Genomic DNA, 22,531 nt, shown 5'->3' with positions numbered 1-22,531 from the left:
ATGCTTGAAATAAACCTCAGACTAATCTCAGATACAGTGATTAATTAGCTTTTGCATACTCATACTTTTTTTTAAATCTCACCCATTAAAGAGCTCAGATGTTGTAAAGCTCTACATAAGCATCAGAAACTATACTGGCTGATTGTGGAGCCTTTGGTGGTGAACTTGAGTGAAACTTCAGCAAGGTAGCAGTGCTTCTATTTTGGGTGAGTCCCCTGCTCTTTATGCTATACAGTATTATTTCTCTGAGCTGGAAAGTAAATAGTGCATGTACTCAAGTATTGTACTGCACTGGACAGTTTTGAGGTAGTACTACTCTACCTGTAGATTTCTAGTTTGTGAGACTTCATACTTTTACTCCCCTACATTTCAGAGGGAAATATTTTACTGTTTATTACATTTATCTGATGGCTGATGTCACTTGTTACTAGGCATAATAAACTTTACATATAAAGTTCACAAATTCACAAAATCTGATGGAATGTTAGAGTTTAAACTAACCAACAGTATGGAAAAGGGAGACTTGGCACCACTTGGACCAGATACAACATTAAAGTATTTCTTTTTGAGTTAATGCATGAAGGACCACTGCTCAGAGGGAGTTTGTTTACTTACAAACTGGGGCTGAGTGATATTGTAAAATAACTAACTAAATAAATAAATAGATTAGAAAATCAGTAAGTGAATAAGAAAATAACTACATACATAGATACATACATAGACACAGATACACTGTTGTGATTACCTTTCTTATCTTTCTTGTCTGATGGATCTATAAAGCATATCTGATGAGTGTATGTTGTTTGTCTGTTAATGATAGTGGATGTCTTATGATCATCGCACTATTGTGTAACAGACTGATATTCATTGGATGTATTGTTTTAACATGCTATACTATACTACGTTTCTTTTCTTTTCTACTACTTTTTAAAAACTATTAGTATGATACATATAATTTCTGTATGCTTGCTGTCAGTGATATGCTGCCTGGATGATTTTCAAACCCCTTGAGGATTTTTAGGTAATTCTCCTCACAGTTCCCTGTTCATTTTATATTGCATCTTTCATAGTGTCTTATATGTGTAAATAAACAAATCAATCAATCAATCAATGCATACATACATTTTAAAAATCACACTATGATTATTTTAATATTTGCATCATAATCTTCATTTTCACTGGGAAAAAATGCTGATAGTATTGTTTTTAGATATAAGAAAACATACATGTTTTCTTATATCTGGAGAATATGATTTGTGGGCCAGGGAATGTCTGTGGCCCAATACTGCATTTATAACAATATTTTGTCACATGTTATACCTTTATATTTTCAAAAACTGAAGCTTTAGCGATTTGAACATTGCAATTTCGATAGTATTTACTGCTCAGCTGTATTAAGCACTGCTTTTGATAAGTGATAACTACTTTTGACATTGAACTACACTGCACGGCTATTACTCATGCACCTATATTTGAATAACATGATGAGTGCAGGACTTTTAATATAGCATTTTTCGCATTATGGTATTGCCACTTAAAATTTTGAGTACTTTTTTCCCACATCAGTGCTATTTCCACCTTTGGATATCACCAGCAGCAGTGTGGAGTATAACAGGAGTGCTGATGGAAAGGGGTGAGGGGGGGTGGTGGATGGGGAGGAGGAGGAGGAGGTGGTGGTGGTGGTGGTGACTCCAATCACTACCACTGTTCCAGGCTGAATTTCCCTGGCTGACGTCAGCTGACTGCCTTGGCTGTGCTCTCCGCTCCGGACATAGCGCTGTAAAAATGCTGCTCTCTGTGCCGCCAAGGACAGGAATCAACCCATACAACGGCTATACCAGCAGGAATAGCAAGAAGGTAAAGGCGATATATTGCAGCCGAGCTATCCTCTCTCGGAAGTAAGAGTCGTTTTGGCGATTTCAGTGTTGTTCGAGCTCTCTCTCTCTCTCTTACTCTCTCTCTCTCTCTCTCTCTCCAGTTAGGTTGCTCGACTATTTAAGCTGCAGTGTCCTTGAAAGTGGACCACAGGCAACGTTTTAAACTCTCTTCCTCGCTGTTACAATGTCGCCGCTGACTGTTTTGCTGTTGTTAGATTGTAACAGCGGACCGTTACAATGTTGCCCAGGGATTACTACTACAGTTAGCTTTCGTTTGCTCCGATACGGTCGCTGTTCTCTTCCTATACACACACAGACACACACACACACACACACACACACACACGAGAGAGTAAGCTTGCAAACCGTGTGTAGACGCCTGCAAGGCTTTCCGAGCTCATGTAAAAGCTAATTATCTTCGACTGTTGACGTGAATTCGTGGGGGTTTAATCGACTGCATCTTTGCGTAGGTAATATTTCATTGACTAAACCACAAGTTAGCAAAGTTTTTTTTTTCCTCTTTTACGCGTACAGATATGCCCCACCCCTTGAGTCCTACTAATGATGACTGAAAACGTTTGCATGGCACAATGAAGGAGGAAAAAAAAAAAGAGGAAACAGTTACAGATATGTAATAAGTCTAATATTAATGTATGAATCAGTTGTGGTGAAAATGCCAAGGCGTAAAACTGATTATCTCGCCTGTTCTTAATGATTAATTTATGATGTGACATTGTTAGCTATTTTTTTTTTCTCCTGTAAAATGACTATAGACTTACTCCATCATATGTGTAGTCGTGAACATTGTGCAATGATGGTGGACAAAGTTGGCAGTGAAAAATGGTGCTGTGAGTGTCTGTCGTCCTTTGGGAAAGTAAGTACAGAATACCGCAGGATTTAAAGTATTATGAGTATTTTGCAGAATGAATTGAGATTAATGCCAGGCCGTGTTTTAAATAATGCCCCTGCTGGAATACATATGCTCCGTCTGGAATGGCATATTAAGCATTTTGATGGCTGACTCTCAGCTTTTCTCCAATAATGTGTTAAGGATGCTGAAATCCAACACCTCCCTCCTTCTCTGTGTTATTCCCTTCCCTGCCTCACTGCTGGCAGGAATTCAGATTGCTCAGATTAATGACCTGGAATTCCTGGAATCCTGGATTCAGACAATGTGCTCATTTCAAGATGGGCTCTCTGCTCCATGCAAACTGGAGCGTTTTCCTTAAAAATAATTATTTCACATTGTTAGGGCTCCAAATCAAACAAGAGGAAAAACTTGTAAATCCAATGTCATGTCGTAACCCCTGATCTGTGTCTTTTACTACGAGGAAAAGGGTGGAGAAAAGAAAAGGATTAAGAGATTTTTTCCCCTTTCTTCTGCTTTCGATTACCTCCCCCCTCCCGTCCTCGTCCCCCCTCCTTTCTTTTTCCCCTGTGTGTTTCACATACCTTGATTTCTTGTCTGTCAGTGGTTCAGTTCACATGGACAAGAGAGCCTGATCATTCCTCTTTAAAGGGTGAATCCCCTTCTGTAAAGCCTTGTCCTACATTCTTCCCTCCTCGTCCCTTCAGGGTGCTTGATACCTATTGAAAAGCATTTTGTAAGCATTTGTGGGGATTTTGATGCTTTTTTATGGAACTAGATTGACTCAGAAGGAGGAGAACAAGGAGAAGTCTCACCTGTTAGCCACAGGCCACTAAGGATTTTCATCACCCTTTGCTCTTATTTCTTCACACCTGTTTTTTTGCGTACAGACATAATATAAAGTGATCTTGTCTGTAACAATATGATCTTCTCCACGGTTCCTCTTAAGGTGACTTTCACCAAACAGGTAGGACATTGTAGACACTCCTCTCTCATTCAAGATACGTTATTTCAGTGTTTAGTGAACAGATTTGCGCTTTTTACACAGCATAAATAATTTCTGTTATATTTTATGCTTTAATTTTTAGCAGTTTGCCTGTGCAGTAGCTTCATTCAAATGATTGTGCTTTTATTGACTCTTAAAAGTTAGAATATGTTGACACAGGCTCAATCTATCTTTGTTAATGATGGGCAAGTTGTTTTAGGTTTGAAACTTAATGTATGTCACCTTAATAATAGCACTGACAAGAACAACGGAATAATGCCATACTTTTCATTTCTTCATGTACTGTAAAAAATGCTTGGATTACAGTTTTCTAGGACTCAATAGAACACACACTGTGATGTAAGAGAATTCAATGACATAAGTAAATATAATGACATCAGGAGAATTTTTGATCTGATTGTTCTAGCATCCTTGGTATCGGTTACATAAACGGGCTGGTATCTTTGTTGCCAGGACAAAGCCTATTTGGTCTGAAAGCCGTGGCCTGCGTTGGTATGACTGTGAATTAAGAGGCGAACATCCTGCCTCACTCGCTGCTTTGTGCTCTTTCTGGGATAAAAAGTCCTTGAGTCACCTGTTCTGCCTGCGGGCATCACCTCCGCTCCCTCCAACTGTAATCACCTCATCAGTCTTCAGTTGCTGCCTGGAGCACAGTCCCTCTCTGCACCATGTTGTGGGCCACTGACTGTACCCGCGCTGCTTGCACGGCTATCATAGCCTGGCAAAGGCTTGATATATCATTGGGCTGCAACAGCGGCATAAACCCTGCTAGAAATGGGGATGTGAAGGCTGCATACTGCTCAGGGTCTCTGTACACAACTGCTGGAAGCAACTGAGCATCACAGTTCACAAGCAGCGAGGATTAATTAGTCATTATATACGTCTAAAATGGAACGCCTTTCGCTCCTTTGATGTTGGTCATGTAGATTGTCAGTTTGTGTATGTTCTACGTATGCACAGATTGATTTCCCCTATTTGTCATGGTTGATCTTGTCTCGTTGACTTGAATGCCAGTTCCCGCAGAACTTGTGATGCTTCAAGGAATGTGGTTCACGTGTTGACGACTGTAGCTTGAACCCTGGATCTCCCAACCCTTCCCCCTCGTTTCTAGCAGGCAAACACAAACATTTGTTTACTTAAAGAATGCTGCAGAGCTGACATTGTGGTTTATGTAAGGAGCAGTGTAAGTAAACATGGAGGCAGCTCTTGATTGAAGAGCACCAATCAGGAAGGAAAGCAGTTGCATGCCAGCAGGTCAGACTTTGGGCACTGACTGAGATTAGACATTGGTAGTTCATAGACATGAGATTTGTGATCGCCAATTGTGCGTGTTTCAGCTTCTCAACGTCCCATCCGCTCAAAACATGGAAATATGGAATTTTTGATGGTCTTGTTTGGATATTTTAAGTGTACTTCATGAAACTGCTAATCATCCTCCACACATGTACCGTGTTGTATTCCGTAACGAGAGAGTCTTTGCGCGTGTATGTTCATCTGCACGTGTGTGTTTAATACTGCAGCAGCAAACTGGCATCACTCTACATGTGTGGTAAAACACCTGGAGCTGGCGGCTGGGTGTTAGGGCAGATGGGGACTAGGTGTGGATCTGACTCACTGCCATCCTTTTCTCAGAAGGAGCCTAGCAGAGCGGCCTTAATGAGACACTACCTTCTGACTAGAGAGCACATGAGAGGGATTAGCGCTTTCTGCTAACAAGCTCAGACCCCAATTAGACAGGCCTCGCTAGCCATGCCTAGCCCCAGGCCTGGTCTCCAGTCAGATCCTATCTCCCCAGGCCTCTGCAGGTGCATCCCTCCTGATAGGCTGTGCAGGCCGCCTGGAGTGAAGGCAAGGGAAGGCACAGGTTGAGGCTGTGATTATGGGAAAGCGAACAATGTACTGTTAATGCTAAAGAAGAGAAGGAGATTAGAGGAGGAGGAGATCAAGATAAATGGGTGCTTTCTCAGTTTGATGAAGGAGCTTGAGTATTTTGCGAAGGCTGTTTTGAAGCAAAATTGCTTGGGAAAACATCAGGCAGCTGGCTGGTGGCGATGCAGAGCAGATACCATCAGAATAGCTTGGAAATGAATTATTAGTGTTGCGTGTTTTGTCATTTGTTTCTGAAAGGATGTTTCTATAAGATACACGCAAACAGCCTGAATGATGGCTGATTTTCTATTGTTGCTGGAGACGTCAGGTCAGCGTCCACATTTTTCCTGTTTTTAGATTTTATACAAAAATGTTTCTTCATTCACATGCTGAACACATCCAGTTCTCCACTGTGGATTAAAAACTGGGAAGAATTGGAAAGAGCAGATACAAAGCAGTAAAAATGAACAGAGGTCATAATTAGCTTGATTCTGGCAGTCTTTTTGACAGCTCCCTCCCTGTTAATAAGCTGGTGGTCCACTGGTGACCTTGTGTTGTCCAACAAGCCATCCCATTGTTCCCTGCGGCTGGGACTGGTGACCCTAACTAATCAAACAGTTCCTCCTCCTCCGGCACTGAGAGAGAGAGAGAGGCAGCGGCACAGCCAAACATAACTGAAAAGTGGAGATAGGCTCGGAAAATTGAAACTCCGGACAGTGTGCAAGGGTTTAATCTGGAAAAGGTAATTACTTTTGCTCTTTCATTCGATGGCTTTCTTCAGGAACAGCTAGTTGCTTCTCTGATCTATTTTTACTTAGAGTGAAAGTGAACATTGACTTGTGGAGCCAGCCATCCTTTCAAACTGTTAATGATTCTCCTTCCTAGCAGGGTGAGCTCGATATCGGTGTGATTGAATTGTTGCCGGTGGCTTGCAGGGGCTGCTGAGGTTTGATTAATGTTAACAGTAAATGCTTTAAGTATCTGTGTGACTTCATAGTCTCGGGTCTTGGTGATGTTTTATGTTTTCCCATCATTACTAAACCAAGGCGCAGTGAGAGTCTGTAATATATGTCTGCAATGTGCATTTGTATGCAGAGACGCTTTTTTGCACATATGTATGACCTTTAAATGTGAATATGAGCACTTTTTTGAACATCCTGTATATATGATGTAATCTCACTTACTGTTCTTTCTCATACTTCTCTTATACAGCATAAAAACTACACATGGAGTTTCATTTGTGTGATTATTTTCACAGAATTAAATTTCCCTTTTGAATAGTTTCATATCATACATTTTCTTTGTGAGTTTTTTCTTTAATCAGTATGTTCTCCTGCTATCACTGATGCTATTTTGCACACTCTTTTTCCGCTGTGATCATGTTATACTTGTCTGCATAGCATATTGTTAAAATGGTGTGTTTTGTATGTTTGTTTATCCCCCATTGGCTCAATTTTCATATGTTCTTCTTTATTGCTGTATTGAATTGAGAAACAGTCCACTTAACCTACGGACAGTATCTTATCTTATCTTATCTTATCTTATCTTATCTTATCTTATCTTATTTCCTAAAAACACTCAAGTCAAGAAGTTAAACTACCAATGATGTCCTGGCTCTGACCTCATGGTCTATTGGATACTGTTGACAACTTGACTTTAGCTTAACCAGCCACTGTTGCTGGTGATCTGGGTAATGGTGGCCTCAACTGATTTTCTCCAGATAAATCTAATAGTCCAGAGACATTCAATGAGACGTTCACAGACGCCAACTGTTCCCATACGTCCTGTGTCAAACTCAGTTACTTAGATATCCTTTTTCACCCCTTTTCAAGAAAGATCAAAGAATGATTCTGCTTCGTTTATGACTGCACCATCCAAAAATGTGACCCTGCCCTCTTTCTGCTCTGCAGCAGACGTATGTGTCCCCCTCCAGCCATCACATGGCTCCTCCCAGCCCCAACAACAACACTAACACCAACACCAGCAATGGCAGCAACAGCAGTGGGGGAGAGCAGCTGAGCAAAACCAACCTGTACATCCGAGGCCTCCACCCAGGAACCACAGACCAGGATCTGGTCAAACTCTGTCAGCCGTAAGTAGCCTAATAACAAATCACCCCAACCTCTGCACGAGCCCTTAATAAATCTCTCTTTGGCAGAGTAGATGAACGTACAACAGAGTAATTGATAAACTGATGGCTGAATGGACAGATGGGTAATGGCGGTGGATGAATGCATAGATGAATAAATGACACACACAACATTGTGCTTTTTCATATATATGTTTATGCTGTTATAAAGGCCATTTTACACTTTTGACATACAAATCAGTACTAGAGCCGCTATTTTTTGAACTGAGAAGAGGGACGCTTTTTTACCCACAAAGTATGTTTTAAGTGCCATCAGTTAGTGGCCTTATGGAAAAACCAACAATCATTTGGACTGCAAACTAAGACCTTTCAGTTTGGCACAGCTAAGCACAGACTTTCCAACAACTAGGTAGTGAATGTTTAGTCTCCCTCTCTCACACTAATTCTGTCTTCCTGTCCTCTCTTTCTCTTCTTGCACCCCCGTAGCCTTCTATCCTATATAAATTATTACTCCTCTGTTCCTTAGTCTTATTATAGGTGACCTTCCCACAGTACGCTAATGTTGAGGGTACTCTATCGACATTCAAAGTCATACTCTGCACTATAAATACCTCACTGTGTTGCTCATCTGTCTGAATGTTGTCTCAAACTGTGATGTGGGCAGCATGTAACAGACGTCAAACAACAGTGTCATGCGATCTGTTTGTTAGATTTCCAATGAAACACATCAAAACAAGTTGGGCTGAGATAAATGATCTGGGTTTGCTTTAATTGAATACTGGAGCCTGGTGATGAGAACCAGAAGAGCGGAGAGAGACTTTGAGCGGGGAGAAGAGTGGGAGAAAAGGAGGGAAGGGGAGCGAGAGAGATTGAATAGGAGAGGGAGAGGCCTGCTATTTTACAGCTGTCTGGAAGATATGGCTCACATGAGGCCGCCCAACCCTACAGGAAACGGCGAGCCCAGGGGAAAGGGAAAGACAAACAAGGGCAATGGCATGAAGAGGGGGGTGGAGGGGGAGATGGAGGGAATCAGAGGGGGAGGAGTGAGTGGAGTTCAGGGTTTGTGTGTCAGGTGGTGTTCTGTGGGGGTAGTTCTCATATTTCTGCTTTTACACAGCAGATAAAATCACTGCATGAAATTTGCCTTTTAGCAGCGCACATTAAGGCCAGCGCAATTCTCGGCTGAACTGGCCCGAGACAGGATACTGTATCCAGTAATACTTGATAGAGGGAATTGTTGCACATGGGGGATGTAAAAAAAGCAAGCACGGAGCACAGGGTAAATTAAATTTACTTTACTCGAGTTAAAACAACAGTAAAGGCGCGCACACTATCAGGAAACAACACTCCCCTAGCTCCCCTCCCCCACGCCAAGAGTTGTTCTATGCGAGCTCTTAGGTCTGGTGTGCAGGGAGTGAGGGATGAAAGAAGGGGATGGGGGTTGGCTCTGCATCCCCGGCCCCTGCAGCGTCTCTCTGGATGGATGGCCGTAGCTCTGGTTCTAGCCCTGGTTCTGTCTTTGGTGGTTGACCATGGATGGACGTTGGGTTGGACTATCTGGGCACTGTGCTCTCTCACACATGGCTGAGTCTCCAGCCCCTCTTTTCGCTCCGCATCATGTAGCCCCAGACCTCTGAGCTGAATTCAGTAAGCGGGCATCTCCACTGTGTATACAGACCAGGGCAGCAAGCAACAACTCACAGCTGAACTACTATTTCTAATCTAGAGTTGTACTCTAACTGCAAGTTGTTATGTATTCAAATTGATGATGCATATGAGAAATGCAGGAAGTCATAGTTAAATGTCTAGAGAATATGTTATCCCATAGTATAATTCGTAGAAACAGGCACCACATCAGCTTAGAAGAGGAAATGTACCATGAAATAATAATGTTGTATAGGAAGTCCAATGCATAATACAGCAGACATCTCATAAGACCACACAGGATGAATTCAGTTTGCTTATTTCATCTGGGACTCAGTCAGTGTTGTACAGCCAGCTATAGTGTTTTGATAGGATGAATGAGTCGCTCAGCAAATGGGCCACAGTCTATCTGTGATACTCAGGACAAGTTAAGTGAAGTTAAGCAGCTGATACGCTTGAAGACCAAACCAATTATTATTAGGTCTTCTTCTATTGCTCTATAATGGTTTGGGATCGTTTTAACTGAACTAAGATTTAAACCTACCGCACACTGTCTACATAAGTATTTGTAATTTGCACATCTACTAATGCAGTCCACTGTGTTAATATAAAAAAACTGGATAATCTCAAGGTGACTTTTAGCCAATGACATAAAGGAACGAGGGATTTGCAGAAGTCTTCGTGGGGGTAGACTAACCCAAAAGGGGTCCTAAAGGAGAATCAAATTTTATTACCAATGTAAAGAAATTGATGAAACTTCAGATTACAATTTCAGGAGGAACAGTAAATCTTTAAAAGAATATATTTAAAAATGACTCTTGTCCTCCAGCTGATATTTTGGAGATTAATCAAGAACTAATCGTGAGGGGCACTAAGACCCAGCTGAGGAGCAGAATGCTGCCTAGAGAGAAGCTGGTTAGCAGAGTGAGAGTGTGGATGTGAGCCAGCATTGGACAGGACAGCCAAGGAGAGGCATATCAGATTACACTGCATGCACATGCCTGGAGAGATGGGAACTGATAGACACTCTACTGCACAGAAGCATCGACCCAAGCCAGGCCCTGTCCTATACATCTGCAATATCTATAGCTGCCCGGCTAGATAGACAATGCAGGATTGTTCATAATGACAGTGTATTGTGATTCTGTCAGAAAATGCAAAGACATTCGATTTTGCAATACTGTTGTAAAATCGAATGTCGTGTCAGTTTTGGTTCCCCTTGAGGTTTGATCCCTATCAACATGTATGTGTGAGCTGGAATGAGTGTGATATGGAAATCTGTAATTTTACCAGCATGCAGAAACCCACGGGTCATTACTCTTATTTTATTCAATTTGTGTCCTATCCCATTTCAAAGACATTTCCCTCTGAACATCATTTATTATCAGGGGATGTAATTGTACTCAGCTTTCATTTTGCTGAACCTGTCAGTTCAATTATAATTCAGTAGTCATTGAGCATGAGTCTTTATACCGTGGTTTGTGTAGATATAAACTCCATTATTTCAACCATGTTGCAATGCTAATATGGAAGTCATTTTTGTACATTATGCAAAGGCAATTCTTAAGCATAAATCTCAATGTTTTCCAGGTATGGCAAAATCGTGTCCACCAAGGCTATCCTGGACAAAACCACCAACAAGTGCAAAGGTGAGGAGTTGAGGTTATGGTACATTTCTGACATGCTCTTCTCTCTAAGGCAGAAATCCATCAAAAACATTTTTTTGTGTTTAGATGCACACTTATCCCTTCTCAACAGGTGTGAATTGTGACGTAACGTGATTCTGGGCAGCATTGCATAACTCCACATCTGTCTTCTGTGGAAAGGCACTGTCACATTAATCCAAACCTGGCTGCCTGTCTCTTAAAATTTAAATGCTGCTGTGTGTGCTTCATGAGTTCAAGTGACATGCCTTTGCACATAAAATCCTGTGGTATGCACATCTCATTGTCATAAGTTCACTCCTGTCTGTCTTGGTCCCTGCAGGCTATGGCTTTGTTGACTTTGACAGCCCATCATCGGCTCAAAAGGCGGTGACAGCGCTGAAGGCAGGTGGAGTCCAGGCTCAGATGGCCAAGGTAAGAACCCTTTTCCCAGCCACTGGAGGTCCCTATGCAGTGAAATCATGTCACTCTGTTTGCAGGAGGGTTCATTTTAGAGTCCCGGTCAGGGTTAAATCCAAAGTACAGGCAGCAAATGCTCCCATCACAGACTGAACAGTCACACCTTGCTCCTTATGGAAAAGACAATTTGACAGTTATTTTGCAAAAAGCTGACAGAGGAGTATTAAATTAGAAATTTAATGCCAATCTTTTTTATTATTATTATTTTTATTTATTTTATTAAATGAATTTTAAGCAGTTTACTTCTTGACATTATATAAAACAAATTGCATGCTCTGGCGCTTCAATACAATACACAAGTAGGTTGATGTAGTATGCTAGAACCTCAGCTGATCCGGTGTGACTAACTATCTTGCAGTCTTCTTGGAAGGCCAGCCATATAACACCAGACTAGATCATTTCTTGGGTCAATGGAACTGTCTAATGAAAGCACATAACAAAGCAAAATAAAAAGTCGCAGCAAAACAAAACCTGCAATCAATATTGCATTGAGTGGAGGTAAATAATGAGAGAGCAAGGAATTAGGACCAATCAGGAAATGTCACATTTTTGCTAAATAGGTAAGACATTGTTTCAAATGCATTCACTTATCTGTGGTGTACTGCCACAATATAGGCACAGCCGCAACAGAATAAAAAAAATGGTCAGTGTAAAGACGGATAGATTTGACTGAAATTGATCTCTGTCAGTATGCCTAAAAGCAGCACACCACATCTTGTTCTCTGTTCCAACAGGGACTAATGCTTGCAGTTATGTTACTGTGCTTGAATACATTAAGCTTTTCAACATAAGCATTGCTGGAGCGCCCTGGTAACTCACCTGATAGAGCGCGTACTACTTCTTAAGGCTGAATCCTGATGGCAGCGTCCTGAGTTTGAATCTGACCTTAGGCCCTTTGCTGCATGTCATCCCCTCTCTCTCCTATGCCTTTCCTGTCTCTCTCTACTATGACTGTCAAATAAAGCAGAAATGCCAAAAGTCTTTGGTATTGAACAACAACAAAGTGACACCCCAGGTCAACAAGCTTCACCACTGTCCCAAACTTGTATGGTGTCACTTTAATTCATTAACCTTGCAACAGGAACTCTCAGTTGGACAGTGTAAAAAGCTCTCTGTTCCTCTGACCTTACCTTCTGCTTATGCATGCTCTCTTCCCATGCTGTCTCGTGATCTTTTTCTCATCTCCCCATTTTTTTTGGTAGGCAGCATGATTATATGAATGTAGGCCAATTAAGCCTCACAGCTTGTCTGTGTGTTTGAGAGGGTGTAAGCATGTACATATGGCTTCCATGCATGCCCACTTCCATCCATGCCCTCTGTATTTATGGCTTGGATAACTGAGTAAGCGGTACAATATGTGTATGCACAAACAAGAGTGTGTGGATGAACATGAGTATGTGTGTGAAGTACATGTGCATGTGTGTGTGTTGTACTGCATAGTGACGGTGCAGAGGGAGTGTGTCCCAGGGCCTGCTCTCTGAGCTCCCTGCACAAAGGACCTGTCTGTTCTCCCTGGTGGCGTCTGACTCAGTGTCTGAGCAGCTCCCCAGTCAGCAGGGCCCTGTGCCCAGCCACCCGCCCTGTCAACGCGCGCGCACACACACACACACACACACACACACACACTCAGTACACTTGACAACCACACACGCACTTCACCAACCTCGCCTGAACCAGATCATCATCTCACACGCGTGCGCACTCTCACACACACACACACACACACACACACACACTACTAACACCCTTCGAAAGCTGATCTCTTGTTAAGCTGGATCACTGACATTGATACGGCTTCTCACTCACAAAGTAACTTGATTTCACTTGCCTGTTCACTCTGGGGTTTACAACATGGCTTATGTTTGTGTCAGATTTCTCTCTGACTCATTCTGACTCATTGGTGGTTCAAATCCACAGCAGGTCTTTTCTCCATGCATGGGTTAGCTCCTCATCACCAGTTCTCACTGCTGAGAAGGAGGAAGAAGAGGAGGGAGGTGAGGGAGAAATCACCTTCACCACAGGTCGCAGCGATTACATATGCATTATTCATGGCATGGAAATTAATTCACAATGCATTTACAGGTTTTTAATCACATCTGCACTCCAATGTAATGAATATGCAAAATGGTTAGGGAGAGATACAGATTGGTTATCTCCCGAGCTATCGTTGCTTTTGGTCAAACTAAATTTGGTTGAACAGGGTGCAAGGTAGAAAAATGTACCAAATAAATCCAAATCATTAGATGAAGCTGTGCTACTCTGAAGGAGTTTGTTTGAGGTCGTTCTCTAAGAATTTCAGGTTCAGATTTGAAACAGCTGCATAATTTGGCGGATTTATGCAAGCAGGCATAACCGGCCCCTGCGTGTGAATTCAAGGTCAGGATTAATACATGAACATAACTGCTCGCATGCAAGTGACATATTATTACCGTGCCCAGGGAAATAGGATGATAATGGTCGCCCTGTGGGAATGTGATAGCATGAAGCATTTCCAGAGGTCTTTGTCCAAAATATCTTCCCTGTGATACCACACTGAGCACACATAATCATTTTGGATCATTCATGGATGGAGAGGCTTTTGAAATGTAATTATGCTCTTACATCACATTATGTAGCACCTGCACCCTTCATCCTTTTAAGAGGCTAGTTGTCCATTGTGTTTGTCTTTGACCCTTTTGGAAATAAAGTATCAGAGATGGAGTATGAGAGCGATGGGTGTAAAGGAAGAAAAAAGGAATAGATAAAGCAGGAAGAGCCAGAACCAGACAGTCAAAGAGACAGAGAAAAGTTCAGCTGAAGTCCAGGCGCACCGCTATCTCCACCATCTCTGCATATCTTCCCCTTCTTAGACTTCTTCCATGCAGCTCAGCTTCTCACACCGGCCAAAATGAAATCTGTCTGCAACCTCAAACCTCTACCCTTTTTCTCAGACTATTTTTCCAACTGTCTGATGTCCCCGTCTCTCCACCCTTCCAAATATAAGACATCTTTAAACAATTCCAGTTAAAAGGTTACATAAATGCTGCTAAGCTATTGACAGCAGTTTCTTGGCTTTTTGATTATTGGAGGACTCCTGTCATCATGCCACAGTTGTGATTCTGCTCTGAGGAAATGAAGAGCCGTGTCTGTTCCTCACCCTTAATCCTCTCCTGGCTTCTATCCATCCAGCAACAGGAGCAGGACCCCACCAACTTGTACATTTCCAATCTGCCGGTGTCCATGGACGAGCAGGAGCTAGAGAACATGCTGAAGCCTTTTAGCCAGGCCATTTCCACACGCATCCTCCGTGACGCCAATGGGACGAGCCGAGGAGTGGGCTTTGCCAGGTATAGGCCTTTGGTATGCAGTCAGAAGTATGAGGACAGTTGACTAAGGGTGATTTGAGTGCAGCCTCATTTCATTGGGAAAAAGTAAAATAAAATACATATACAGTAACGTGAGGCAAAATCCTAAATTAGAGGAGTTATTACTAACACCATAGATGAACTTTATGTCTCAGTATATGCAGTTAAGTAATGGTGACTGAGCCCTCTGGTGGCCAGTATCGGAAGAACTTATTCATCTCTGTCAAATTGAAACAGATCAATGATGATTTTCCACCTGCTACTGTTATACACAATAATGGGATTTAATAATCACTTGAGATAAAATAACCTTTTCCTGCAGGATGGAGTCAACAGAGAAGTGCGAAGCCATCATTCAGCATTTCAATGGGAAATATATCAAGACTCCACCGGGAGTGCCAGGTGAGGTTTCTTTATTTAATCTATATGTCGTCAAGGTAGACAATAGTGATCTTGAACATAGTCCCCCATCACAGAGCACTGATATAATATGAAAATCCAAACCCCATCCCAGTACCAGCAGAGCCCTTGTTGTGTAAATTTGCCGATGGGGGCCAGAAGAAGCGTCAGAGCCAAGGGAAGTATCTGCAGAACGGCAGGCCCTGGACGAGAGATGGGGAGACGGTGAGTTTTCATCTTTCAGAGCTTTTCCTTCCAGCTGTATGACCTCTCTGGAAACGTATTATCATGCTATACAGTGTGATGCCTCTGATACATAGTCGTGATTCACCCACACGGTGATGCAGTAGTTGGTGAATAGCTCTGTCTTGTCGTTTTTCCCCGTAGGGAGGAATGACACTGACATATGACCCCACCACAGCCTTACAGAATGGGTGAGTGCTACTAATCTGATAGTTGCCCATGATAAATCAACCGGAGGGACCTGGAGCATGTTCTAGTGACTAATGACTCGTGTCCCTACTGCAGGTTCTACTCCTCTCCCTACAGCATTGCCCCCAACCGGATGATAGCGCAGACCTCCCTCTCCCCATACATGCATTCTCCTGTATCTACCTACCAGGTACTGGGGTCATTTAAAATAGAGGCTTTTGGCATGTAAACTTTAATCAGAATTACTCACCAAGACTGCAAGTTGCTTTGACAAATTTGCATCGTTTTCTTCACGTCCACTTGAACGAACGCAGGGAAAACAGACCGAAAGATTGAATCCATTCAATAATATACCCTCCTTGATGGAATTTGGATTCTCATCTCAAGAGCAAACTGTGTACTGTTTACAAATCGCCTTTGCACCAAGGATTGCAGACTGCAGCACCAGATTACCATTCAGGTGAAACATGTCCTGTTTGGGATACTTATAAGTAGCAATTTAACGCGAAGCAAGAATATAAATGCAAAACAAAGGTAGACTCAAAAAACTGCTGTAAGGCCTAAAAAAGCAGGATATGCTATTGTTTTAGTTCAAGTGAATAGGAAGTTTGAAAAAGCAAACACTACATTTTTATCTGAGCATCTTATGATCTTGATGAGTAACTTAATTGTTTTAAATTGGTGATGAAGCACCTATAATCCATCTATTTAAAACTAAATGAAATACTGCTTTAACACTTTCGCGCATAGGGGTCACTACAGTGGACAGCTGTTTAACAGTCATTTTCTCCTAAATACAATGGCTTCTATGGTGGAATTGCATATCAGCTGTTAGAGTGCTCTCTGCTGCTCCCCCCCATTGAGGTTTATGCAGAGACGGTCAATTCTTGTTGCTGAAAACATGTTAATACTAGTATCATGACATGGTGATACCAGTCCTGCATCCTTAAAGAAGTATAGAGAGAAGAAGATTAAAAACACATAAGAAAAAAATCTTGACTCATGCTTTCATAATTCATGCATCAAAGGGTTAAAAAGGTTGTGTCAGGTGTAAACTACGCAAGTGTGATTTCATGGATTCAAAGCAGATGTGGGACTGGTGTCATATGTAAAAAATGAGCATCAAACATAGCTCTTAACCATTTGATGCTTAATAAGCTGATGAGACTTCATTTTATGGAATGATATCATGGTACATATGAGTTTGTCTTGTTCCTGCAGGTCCACAACCCATCCTGGATTCATCACCAATCGTACCTCATGCCGCCCACAGTGAGTATGACTCGCTGACCTCCCTTCCTGTTTTGTTGTTTGTGACATTGTTCCATCACAATAATCTCTTACCTGAATAGAGGTTGCCGGTCTTTCTGGTTACCATTCTGTAATGTTAACCGATATAACTGTGATTTTCTTTAGGGAGCGGTCCTGACGCCAGGAATGGACCACACTATGTCCATCCAGCCGACCTCTATGATGGGGCCTCTCACGCAGCAGCTAAGCCACCTCTCCATGGGCAGCAGTGGCACGGTCAGTGTCATGTAGAGTGTAGGATCTTTCACATACAGCTGTTAGATACACACATTTTAATAATCAGTCTTCACATAGTGTAGCTGTATCATCATTGTTGCAGTTAAAGCTGCACTAGCTAACTATTTGTGATTTTTTTTTTTTTTTTTAACTTAAAGTGTTATGGTACCCTCGGTTTCACTAGACCAGTAGTTTGAAAACTGCAGTACACTGGACAGAGAGAGCAGCAGTGAAGGGGGCTTGTTCATGTTTACCAATCGGGGATTGCTTTGTACCAGTGAGATGTTTTCACCAAGGTGAAAATGGCATTAGGTAAAAAAATTAAGTGGTACAACACAGAAGTGGTAGCTGTCAGGTTTTAATGATAGCTCATTGAAATGAGAGAGCAAGGGCTTCTGTGTTCTATGAAATCCAGCATTTTCCTTTGCATTTTAATTTGTCACATCCCGTGGGTTGGAGAACAGCAGAATTTAAAATGGACAAGCAGGGTGAAGCTGTAGCATCTTAATCAGAGCATGGGACTCTCTTGTCTTTTGCAGCCAGATTTTGTGATGTACGCTGAAAAGATATGGGTATTCTCAACTAAAAATCTCGCCATGTGCAGCTTCTAAGAAATTTTCTCCTGTTTGAGATCACGATATTGCCAACGTACAGACATGTTGAACAGCTGTCAGCCCTTATTAATGTATCATTTGCATTCTCCTCCAGTATATGCCTGCAAACACATCTATGCAGGGGACCTACATCCCCCAGTACACCCAAGTGCCTGCCACCAACGTCTCAGTCGAGGTAATGAACATTGTGCTTCCTCCCATCACTGGAATGAGATAACGCTGTGAAACTGTCACTCGTGGATTTGATCTTTACTGCCTCTTTTTTCAGGAAAGTGCCGTCCAACAATCTGTTGCCATAGAGACACCCACAGAACACACAACCTACTCCTACCAGCATAACAAGTGAAGAGGTGGCAGAGGTGAGTTTGCTCATATCTAGAGTGTGTGTTTTTGTTGGGTCGTGTGTGTGTCTGTGTGTGTGTTCGTTCATTCTGTATCTCCGTATGTGCCTACATTACGGCTATTATTATTATATATTATACGGCAATATTATATCAATATTGTGATATGAGACTCCATATCATCTGGGATTTTGGTTATAATAATATGTGATACTGCATAAGTGCACAACATGTTGGTTCACGATACTTGGGTGCCGAAATGTAGGTTCAGTCAGAATTAATTAAATTCAAAATGTATTTTGATTCTGTTATTATTGCGATGATCTAAGTATTGCCCTCGATATTGTTCGATTTTGGAGAAAGTTAAGGACTTAAAATTTACAGTTATCGTAATTAATGTATAGATTTGAGAAATGAATTTGTAAAAATGAAGTAATTAACTAAATAAAAGGTAAAAATAAACAAAGATGATTAAAATATAAGTAAAAAACAATAATAAGGATGTCACATAGTATATGAATTATAATTTCTTCTCTAATATATTGTAATTTAAATGAATTATAATTTAATTTAGATGGTGACCTGTTCAGGGTGTTTCCCCCCTAACCTTCTGCCCGTTTAGCACTGGGATCAGCTCCAGTGCCCCCCACGATCTTCACGAGGATAACCAGTTTGGAAAATGAATGAATTAATAATTACATTTTTTAAAAATTAAATGTAACTATTGACTCAAAAGGAAAAAAAATCACAGTTTGGAAAGTGAAGTGATTTTTCCCCCATTCCTAATAAATATTTTTTAAAGCACCAATAGTCACACCTACAATATTATAACAATGTCGACATCGTGGTGTTCAGTCAAAAATATTCTATTATTGGATTTGTCTGTATCGCCCAGCTCTAGCACACAAACTCGGAGCAGATGTGAACCTGCGTGTCTCTCTCTGTGGTTTGATGTGTTGCTCTGGTTGCTGACGGGCCGCTGTTTCCCCCTCGGTCAGGTCACATGTTCCTGTGGAGCTGGAGCGCTTCTCGTGGGGCCTGGCTGCTGACACGCAGCACAGTGACTCTGGACTTAAGGCACCAGACACTCGGGAGGAACATGGATTGTCACACACACACACACACACACACACACACACACAGGACAAAAGGATATTTTCTACAAACTCATACTTTATGACAAACTCTTTTACTCCATACAAGCAAGACAAGAGGACGGCAGGTGACGGGAAATGGAGGAACACAACATGGAGCGTCTATTTTGATAAGAAAAACGAAAATCTGTCACACACAAACACACAACAAATGTCAAGTTTTTTTTTCTTTTTCTGTGCACGTATTTCAAATTCTTTTCTAGTACAACTCCGAGGAGCCAGCGTAAAACCAGGAACAGAATATTTCAACACCACGTGTCATTTTTAGACTAATGTTTTGTTGGTCTGTTGTAAAATATGCCGATTTTTCTTCTCTTCTCTTTTTTTTTTTTTGTCTTGTACTTTCGAGCTTTGAACCTGCCTTTTTGTACATACTTCTTTGTTTTGTTGTTTTTAGCTCCATGTGTCATTGTTATATTGATTATTGCAAATATTTGAGTAGAGAAGACTTCAAATACAAGCAGACAAACCAACTTTAAAGCCAAGGACTCCTGTTTTGGACAGACATGGTGCTAACTAGGATTAGCTTCTCTCACACCGTGGCAGCAGGTTGATCAAGCAGGAAACCCGACATGAAGGCTTCTCGCTTGTTTCTGGCACTTGAGTCTCAAATAACGTATAGTTCCAACAATCGTGACAAAGCTTCAGACAATCAACAAATTACATTGATGAGTCATTATTTAGAGGTCTCAGATTTCATAGCAAGTACTGCTTTTAAAGAGCTAACTAGATTGAAAGCGTTCCAGAGAATGTTATGAGAAACTTCCAAATTTTGGTTCACTTTGAGCTGCTCCACTTGACTAAGTCCAAAGTTGCAGAGCCAGGATCCCATCTCACACAGAGCTGCCTGTATATAAGAGATTTAAGTTTATTTAGGCTTCGTTCCGTTTCTTTTTTTTATCGGTGTAATAACTGCACTATTATTTTAATAACAACATTTTATCAAATTGTGTGTACATAGCAGTTAGTGTATTGCTATGTACCTTCAAAGATAAGATTTTTACACAATTTGCTTTTGTAAATGAGACGCTGAATATCTGCAAAAGGAAACCGTAGATTTATTTTCCCTAGCAAGAATGAAATGTTGATATTAGAATATGAAGTTGTTATTACATGGACAGTTGATATCAGCTGTAAAAAGTGTGGCTCTGTCCTGGTGTTTTTGTTTTTTTTCATAAGACACATTATAGAAATGGCCTAATATGGCCAGTATAGAGATGCTTTGATATTGGCCATTATTGTGTCTACTTCTGCGTGTTTTTTTCCCTTGTTTTTATTAGTTTTTTTTTTTTTTTTAATTTAAAAAAAAAAGTTTTCTCAAGATTTTTTTTATTCAATTTTAATACTTTTAAGATTGATCCTATTTTTCAAAGAGGCTTTGATTTTATTTTTGGTAGTGTGTTGTGTGCTTCAAATAATGAGAAGTAGATTTTTGTGTTCAACAGTGCATTTTCTTATGGAGAGTGATTTTTTTGTATGTTGGCGTACTTAGCTCGCTCTGCTGATGTCCAAAAGGCTTTAATGTTTTTGAAGACATCTCAATTCTGTCTGTGTCACACGTGTTGGCACTTTATGAGCATAACAGCCGGTCATGGATGGATTCTCTATGCTACGTTCATTTGCGTTGTTACAGAGTTGTACCCCAAGCAGTGGGAACAATGTAAGAGATTTATGGTCAAAACCTTTAACTTACCTCATCATGCCAGAGCAATGTAGATTCAGTTAGTGTACAAGGTTCATAGGCAATAACTAACTGCAGTAGTTCTCATGGCTGTTCACAGCTGGTACTGTGTCCATATCCTTTACTCTTCCGTCCAGTGTTCGGAAAACATGCCCAAGGTCTGATGGTCTATGCAATTAATTTATTATCCTTAATAATGCAATACTAGGTATATCTAACAGACACCTCACACTATGACAATGGATCACCTCACACAGCGACTTCACACTCTGCTTCATCAGTGGCTTTCATTTTCATTCTACATGAATAGATTCATCTTTTGCTCACTAACTGCCAGTAAAATGGCTGCATTAAAAGGGATTTTTTTTAAAAAAAGATGACTGTTGGAGATCTACTCAAAAGGAGAAAAAAATAAATAAAAATAAATAAAAATAAATGGCAGGTGTGCTTAATGTGTACAAAGTGGTGTGTTGCTCACCTGTCTTTTTAATTGCAGTTGTCTTGTTAGGCTTTGTTCTCTGTCTCACCAAAGAAATCATGCATTGTGCAGCGGTCTGGGTCTGTGTTCACGGGATCTAGTGCTTTGTCTAAATGGACCCTGGAGAGTTGTTACGTTTTAATTTCCATTCCATCCAGTTGCAATTTTTATGTTAGGCACAGACATTTCTTGTCCTGTTCTGTTTGTTAATGTGTTTTCATGCGGAGCGAATCAAAGCTGGTTATTAGTGCTTTTTTTTTTTTTTTGTAAACCGTAAAACCAACTATTAATTCCATGAGAAAATAAAACTTCACAGAAATGCCTTAGATTTCACTGAAAGGGGTAATAGGGTGCTACACAGATTTGGTTGGCTGGATCTCTGACTGGAATAGTTGTTTTTTTGTTTTGTTTTGTTTTTCTTTCCATGCACTGCTAATGTTGAAGAGATTTTTGTTACAACAAAGCTACTCTGAAAATAGGTCTACCAAGCAAAGAAATATTTACCAGATTTTGTACGACTATTTTGTTGTGTTCCATTGTCATTCCATTGTTTTTATCCAAAATACTGAAGACAAAAAAAAAAAAAAAATCTCACAGGTTTCCTAGAATGGTTTGAGTGGTAGCTTGTTGAATCTAAGAAACTATTGCTGCTAATTTTGGATTGCGAAGTATTTAGAGAACATTTAGCTGAAACTTGTCCAATAAGGCGTCACACATGAGGGTCAGTTTGCAGATCATGTTTAACTTTGTCCTTGCAGCCCTTTCTCTGGTTGTGTCACGTGCATCAAACCTTTCCTCGGCTGTCTCAGTTATGTATTTGTCCGTCTGTGCCATGATGCACATCTCTTGTCCCTTTCACAGAAAAAAAAAACCTACAGCTGTTTAATTTGGTTTGATTTTGAACTGTCTTTTTTTTTTTTAATTAAAAGAATTTTTCACTGTGGCTTGTGCACTTTATTTTTTTTTTAAATAACAAAAGGGATCGTGTGCATGTTCATATTTATTGTCCTGTAAAATAGTTAATGCTCTCCAAATAAGCTGACACACACATCCATGTTCTCTTCCATAAAGCAACTGTGGCAGTT

General features: G+C 40.9%; 1 protein-coding gene across 1 annotated transcript; it reads left to right on the top strand.

Annotated features, from left to right (window-relative positions):
* Nucleotides 1-1,740: 1,740 nt before the first annotated feature.
* On the top strand, nt 1,741-22,049 carry LOC115362500 (RNA-binding motif, single-stranded-interacting protein 2-like). Its single transcript, XM_030056454.1, has 14 exons — nt 1,741-1,857; nt 7,531-7,712; nt 10,944-11,002; nt 11,340-11,431; nt 14,645-14,802; nt 15,143-15,222; nt 15,335-15,444; nt 15,607-15,653; nt 15,748-15,841; nt 16,873-16,923; nt 17,068-17,178; nt 17,887-17,967; nt 18,061-18,151; nt 19,132-22,049. The coding sequence occupies exons 1-13, from the start codon at nt 1,786-1,788 to the stop codon at nt 18,136-18,138; spliced, it is 1,215 nt and encodes a 404-aa protein (XP_029912314.1). The 5' UTR covers nt 1,741-1,785; the 3' UTR covers nt 18,139-18,151; nt 19,132-22,049.
* Nucleotides 22,050-22,531: the final 482 nt, after the last annotated feature.

Source organism: Myripristis murdjan, chromosome 7 (assembly GCF_902150065.1).
Source record: "Myripristis murdjan chromosome 7, fMyrMur1.1, whole genome shotgun sequence".
NCBI classification, from domain to species: domain Eukaryota; kingdom Metazoa; phylum Chordata; class Actinopteri; order Holocentriformes; family Holocentridae; genus Myripristis; species Myripristis murdjan.
The sequence above is the reverse complement of the archived record's forward strand: the minus strand, read 5'-3'. Positions and strand labels throughout refer to the sequence as shown.